Here is a 6,418-nt window from a genome sequence, read left to right as displayed (position 1 = left end):
TTTATTTGTTCCCTCCATTTATGAGAGCAAAATTCGATGGGCCATAAGGCAGAGTGGTTAATAACAACTGGACCGGTACTGAGTGTGACTTTTTTTTAAAAAATTTTTTTTAAAGCTTTTTTGGTAAACTTAATTTTTTAAGCTATATATATATTTTAGAGCTTTTTTTTTGATAATCATATTTTAGTGCTTTTGTTTTGTTTATTTTGTTTTTATTTTTATTTTTTGAGACTAGAGCTTTTGTTATCATTCATTGGTTTCACTGATTAGATTAGTCAATGATTAACAGTGTTTATACTTCTTATTAAAAAAAAAGGGTTTATACTTATTTCACTGCCTTCTCTTCCTTATTGGGTTTTTAGAATTTCTAAAAATGTTAATAAACTCAGCAAAAAAGTTTGAATATTCAGAACCTACCCCATGTGCGCCTATAACCTGTTTGGTGAATTGCCTGATAGAAGTAAACCCAAGAAAGAGAGAAGAAAATTCAAAGCTTTGATTATAATAATGAACACGGATAAATGCATGGTTTTTATAATTGATCATTCGTACCCAATCGGCCATCACAGCTAATCAAAATCATTGGGGTTTTGAAAAAAATTCCCAATCTATATAATAAGATTATAAGAACCTCCCTTTGCTTTTTAGATAAATTAGTTGGGAACTCAGAGGTGTTTTTTGGGATCTGGGTTTTCTTTGTTTTAGCTGTTCCATGCTTGTAGGAGAATTCTTTGAAGTCCAAGACTAGTTTGGGATTAGTGACCATTGGTTTTGTACTTCAAAATTGAGGTCTTTATTGGTCTCACTCTCTCTGTCTCAATGTTCTATAGCTAAACTCCTTAAAAAGCCTGAACAAGTTTGAGATTTGTGTTTCTGGGTTTTGTTTAGCTTTGTTACTACTTGTCTGATTGGTTCATGGGCCAATCTGTAGTCTCTGTTGTTTGCGTTTTGTCCCTTCTTGTGGGAACTTGTTTTGCTTCTTCTCAAGTGAGTGATAGGATCACTGAGTTGCCAGGGCAGCCAAAGAATGTGGGGTTCGCTCAGTATTCAGGTTACGTGACTGTGAATGAGCAAGCTGGGAGAGCATTGTTTTACTGGTTGGTTGAGACACCAGCTAGTCGTAAACCTGAGTCAAGGCCACTAGTGCTTTGGCTCAATGGTGGTCCAGGTTGCTCTTCTGTTGCTTATGGTGCAGCTGAAGAGATAGGACCTTTTCACATTAGGCCTGACGGGAAGACCCTTTACTTAAATCCCTATTCTTGGAGCAATTGTATGTATTAAATTTGACAAGCCAATGTTCATTTACTGTGTTTATGATGAGATTTAACTTAATTTTGATCAATTTTCAAACTCTTTTCATACAGTGGCAAATTTACTGTTCCTGGAATCTCCAGCTGGTGTTGGTTTTTCGTATTCGAATACGTCATCAGATTTGTACACAGCGGGTGATCAAAAGACAGGTAATTTAATTGTTTAATTGTCAAATAGATTGTCATTGACGCCCAAGTTTACATAAATTCACTTGTGTAGTGAAATTAAGTAAACACAAGTGAAATTCACTACACAAGTGAATTTTACTTAAATTTCACTATACAAGTGAATTTTACTTAAATTTCACTTGTGTGGATGATTGATAAGCATTGCACATTATGGTATTTTAGCTCAACATTAGTTAAATGACATCTTTGGATGTTTTTGGGATCTGGGTGTTGTACATTTGTAGCCAAAGATGCATATACATTTCTTGTCAATTGGTTCGAAAGGTTTCCACAGTATAAGCACAGGGATTTCTACATTGCTGGAGAAAGTTATGCAGGTCGTGAGTTATCTTACGTCATTCTTTTTTATTTTTGTTTTCAATTATGTTACAAAGTTTCTTGGAAACTTGATATGATAATGGATGGATAAGCTAACTTGTGGACACTATCTGTTTCAGGTCACTATGTTCCCCAGTTATCTCAAATTGTTTACCAAAGAAACAAGGGAGTCCAGAACCCAATTATTAACTTCAAGGGATTTCTGGTGAGAATGTTAGATTTCATTATGCTTTCAATTTGATCTGGTTGTTCATGGCAATCAACCATTGTCAGGTGATTTTCTTTTCTTGCTTGATTTCTTTCTATAGGTGGGAAACGCTGTTACTGATGATTACCATGATTATGTTGGCACCTTTGAGTATTGGTGGACCCATGGTTTGATTTCGGATTCCACCTATCGCATATTAAGAGTTGCCTGTGATTTTGGGTCATCTCAGCATCCCTCATTGGAATGCATGAAGGCTCTCAGTGTTGCTGAGCTGGAGCAGGGAAAGATTGATCCATATAGCATTTACACTCGGCCTTGCAATAACACTCAATCATTGAAGCGCAAGTTAAAGGGTCATTATGTAAGCTCTCATCAATTTTTATTTAATTTTCTTATCTGGACAATGGTAATTTTGGAATAGTCTTTGTAGAGATTTAATATGTATTATATATGATATACAGATGTGATTAATGAATTTTCAGGGGAAGGGAAAAGAAAAAGAATATACAGGTTTTTTCCCCTCAAAAATCCAATTATTGTTCTCACATTGACTGGCTTAGAAAGGAACTTAGATTTAGATCTGTTGGATAATTTGAGTACTTGAGAGAGCTTTTGGATCTTGAATTTGAGCTGTTGAGGATGCCCAAGTGCCCTTATGTTCTTCATGATGTTGCACATCGAGAAGTGGGTCCTGGGTCTCCTGGCCTCAGGCCCTTGGCACATGCTCGTATCATACTTTTTCTCTGCATGCCTATGATCTTCCCAGTCATTCTAAAAGTGTGTAGGAGTTTCAGTCGACATCACTTGATTGATTAGAAGCCTCACAGATGCACACTAACTCTCCTGTTTAACTTTGTGCTGATTGAACCGTTGTATGTGTTAGGCATTTGTCACAGTTTTTATGTTTTATTTTGTTGAAGGCATTGTGCCATAGATTTTTGGAACATTCAACCACAATTAAACTATCTTAAACTCTTATTTTCTGTATCTAATTTATTATGCACAAATACATACTTGTTTATATGTAAATAAGTTTTAAATATATGTAAAGTATATAAATTTGTTCTGAATGTGTCCTAAAGGGCAACACATGCTTTGAAAATGGCTTTTCCCACTGTTAAATATGTTTTTCTTTTTTCCCCGACCCATGTTCTCCTGTTACCTTTGGATCAACTCTAGATTCAATACTGCATAAAATAATTCTGATTCTGAATTTCCTAACTACTGGTATATTTCAGTTAGAATTGCTATTTTAATCTGCGCTACTTGTTCAGTATCAATATATTCATCTTAGTGGTCTAAAAATTGCTTAATCTATTACAAACTGCTCATGAGGTTTGTTTTAGTTGATCTGACTCTCTCAATTTTGACCTAAGCCATGGATGTCCCGAGCATATGATCCCTGCACCGATAGGTACTCTGAAGTGTACTTCAATCACCCAGAAGTTCAGAAGGCACTCCATGCAAATTTAACTCGGATTTCTTATCCATGGAAAACATGCAGGTAAAGAATTCTGTTTTAGATATTTGAGATAATTTCCTTGCATATGTTGTAATAGCATTGTTGCCTCAAATCTTTCCTTCACAGTGATATCGTTGGTAATTCCTGGGCGGATTCTCCACTCTCTATGCTTCCTATTTACCAAGAACTCATTGCTGCTGGTCTTAGGATATGGGTATACAGGTCTCTCTCTCTTTTTCTCTCACTCTGTTTGTGTGCGTGTATATGTGTGTCTTCCCTTCTTCGCGGAGTTTACTATGCAGTCAGTAATTTTATTTATATATATGGGAAAGTGATGTTGATATAGTTGTAGTACTGGAAACGATATCTCATTTTTACCTGAGCACTTCCCTACTGCTTGCAGTTTGTTTTATTAATGCTTTCTTTTAGCACTGTCATATTGTTGGTGTGGAATGGAGTTGGAATTTCTATCAATAAGTTTTGTTAGATTTATATGCATCCCCTATCTGAACATGGATTTTTATGAACTCTTTTGTCAGTGGAGACACTGATGCAGTGGTTCCTGTGACTGCAACTCGTTACTCCATTGATGCCCTGAAGCTACCAACTATTACCAACTGGTACCCATGGTATGACAATGGAAAGGTTAGTGCTCAGAAAGATGTTTACAAACATATTACTGTCAGTTTTTGTGGAATACACTACAGAGAGATCATTATGTGACATTTGATTTTAGTATTAGCATCAAAATGTACTAGAATTGGTAATTGCTCTTAGTAAAAACGTTTTTTATAAATAATTTGCCTATATTTTTGTTTCTCAATATAATTATACAACAATTTTACAACAGTTTGTTATGACGAACATTTCTATATCTGTGATTTTGGGCCAATATTGCAAATTAACTTTTTATTGCTCTAAATTTGATTAATCATCTCCTCACAAGCTCTCTTCTTTTGTGACACAGGTTGGTGGCTGGAGCCAAGTATACAAAGGATTGACATTTGTCACAGTAACTGGAGCAGGACATGAGGTTCCACTTCATCGCCCTCGCCAGGCTTTCATTCTTTTCAAATCATTTTTGGAGAACAAGCCATTGCCAAGCTAAAGCCAGTTAATCCTAATCACTCTGTCTTAACAAGTAAGCACCAAAAATATATATTACGATTCTTATACAGGGGCTAGGTAAAGACAATAAAGAGAAGCATTCCTCTCGAGTGCCCCTCCATTCTTGCCCCCCAATTGTCTCCATTCCATAACTTCAGTTTGCAAGGTTGTGTATGAAAAGGGAAAATTGCCGGAAGGGTCTGTTATACTAAAATGGAAAAATTTAGTATTCAAAATTTATACATGAAATGTATTCTTTGTAGGATTTCAATAATTACAACCGTACATTGCTACTTAATAATCATTGATCTTGTTCTGTTCAACAATGTTGTATTTGTATGATCTATTTATTTTTTCTTTGTAAATCTTGAATTGAAAATGTTCACATTATAAGTAATTCTATGGGTAAAATTGTGGGATCCAGCAATCTCTCCCTTTCTCTCTCTCTCTCTCTCTATATATATATAAGATGAACCATAGGACTGTGTACGCAACTGAACATTCCATTGCCTATTAGGACATTTTCCTCTTTTTATTTTATTTAATTTTATTTCTGAAGTACATGGAGGAAACTTGTGCATGCATTACTAAGTAAAACAATCAGACAGTACCAGCAACCAAGAGAATAAAACAAAGAGGGGAAGAAGGCAAATTTTGACCCGACTATAACAATTCCAGTAGGAGCTGCTTGAGGTTCTAAATTACTAAATAATTAGCGGGGGGATAAATCAAGCTCATAAGTTTAGGATTAGAAATTATTCATGAAGTAATTTAGGAGAAGGAGAGGGATAGTCCAAAAGAAGTGCTCTAATTCCCTAGGTAACCCAAGCACTTATAAAGCTATCATCCAACTATTTTCTTAGCAATGTGTAACAAAGCACACTAGGAAGTAGGAATTTTATAGTTCTTTATGATCCAAGGAGGAATTTTATAGTTCATTAAAAGAAACAAAGGGAGAAAAGAGGAAAGAACAAATGTCCCATAGGGTGCCAAAAAAACATTGATCCTCTATAGCTCAATTTGATCTTCAATTTTTTTGCTATGGCATTTGATTTTGTTGGGAATATACGTGTGAGTGAAGTTACATATTGAAAAAAAAATATCAAGAGGGAGTGGTTTCCTATAACATAGCTAGGTCTAAACTTATAAGGCTTAAAAGTCTTTTGGGTTATATTAATGTGTTATCCCCTAACAAATGATATTAGAGTTTAAAGGAATGTACGTGCCAGTTTTCATAAATGAGCGTATAGCATCTAGAGACTCATAAATTGAGGGGCTATTTGGTATAGGAGTTTAAACACATGTTTTCAGTTTTTAAACAACATTACACGTATTTTCACATATTTTTTCATCCACACGTATTTCTAAAAAATACAAATAACGTTACTAAAATAATGTTATCAAACAATTTTCTAAATTTTCTATATTAATGTGTTATCCCCCAACAAATGATATTAGAGTTTAAAGGAATGTACGTGCCAGTTTTCATAAATGAGCGTAGAGCATCTAGAGACTCATAAACTGAGGGGCTATTTGGTATAGGAGTTTAAACACATGTTTTCAGTTTTTAAACAACATTACACATATTTTCACATACTTTTTCATCCACACGTATTTCTAAAACATACAAACAACGTTACTAAAACAACGTTATTAAACAATTTTCTAAATTTTCTATATTAATGTGTTATCCCCCAACAAATGATATTAGAGTTTAAAGGAATGTACGTGCCAGTTTTCATAAATGAGCGTAGAGCATCTAGAGACTCATAAACTGAGGGGCTATTTGGTATAGGAGTTTAAACACATGTTTTCAGTTTTTAA

General features: G+C 34.7%; 1 protein-coding gene across 1 annotated transcript; it reads left to right on the top strand.

Moving 5' to 3' along the window:
* Nucleotides 1-258: 258 nt before the first annotated feature.
* LOC126697292 (serine carboxypeptidase-like 27) lies at nucleotides 259-5,021 on the top strand. Its single transcript, XM_050394219.1, has 9 exons — nucleotides 259-1,270; nucleotides 1,365-1,460; nucleotides 1,724-1,816; nucleotides 1,937-2,022; nucleotides 2,126-2,386; nucleotides 3,402-3,529; nucleotides 3,614-3,709; nucleotides 4,027-4,132; nucleotides 4,455-5,021. The coding sequence occupies exons 1-9, from the start codon at nucleotides 916-918 to the stop codon at nucleotides 4,593-4,595; spliced, it is 1,362 nt and encodes a 453-aa protein (XP_050250176.1). The 5' UTR covers nucleotides 259-915; the 3' UTR covers nucleotides 4,596-5,021.
* The last annotated feature ends 1,397 nt before the right edge of the window (nucleotides 5,022-6,418 follow it).

This window comes from Quercus robur, chromosome 8, assembly GCF_932294415.1.
Source record: "Quercus robur chromosome 8, dhQueRobu3.1, whole genome shotgun sequence".
NCBI classification, from domain to species: domain Eukaryota; kingdom Viridiplantae; phylum Streptophyta; class Magnoliopsida; order Fagales; family Fagaceae; genus Quercus; species Quercus robur.
The sequence above is the reverse complement of the archived record's forward strand: the minus strand, read 5'-3'. Positions and strand labels throughout refer to the sequence as shown.

Excerpts from the sequence above, each read along its gene's own strand:
- LOC126697292 (XM_050394219.1), top strand. The coding sequence starts at position 916 with ATGGGCCAATCTGTAGTCTCTGTTGTTTGCGTTTTGTCCCTTCTTGTG. Across the intron at positions 1,461-1,723 it reads AGCGGGTGATCAAAAGACAG|CCAAAGATGCATATACATTT; the intron begins GTAATTTAATTG and ends GTACATTTGTAG. Across the intron at positions 3,710-4,026 it reads CTTAGGATATGGGTATACAG|TGGAGACACTGATGCAGTGG; the intron begins GTCTCTCTCTCT and ends CTCTTTTGTCAG.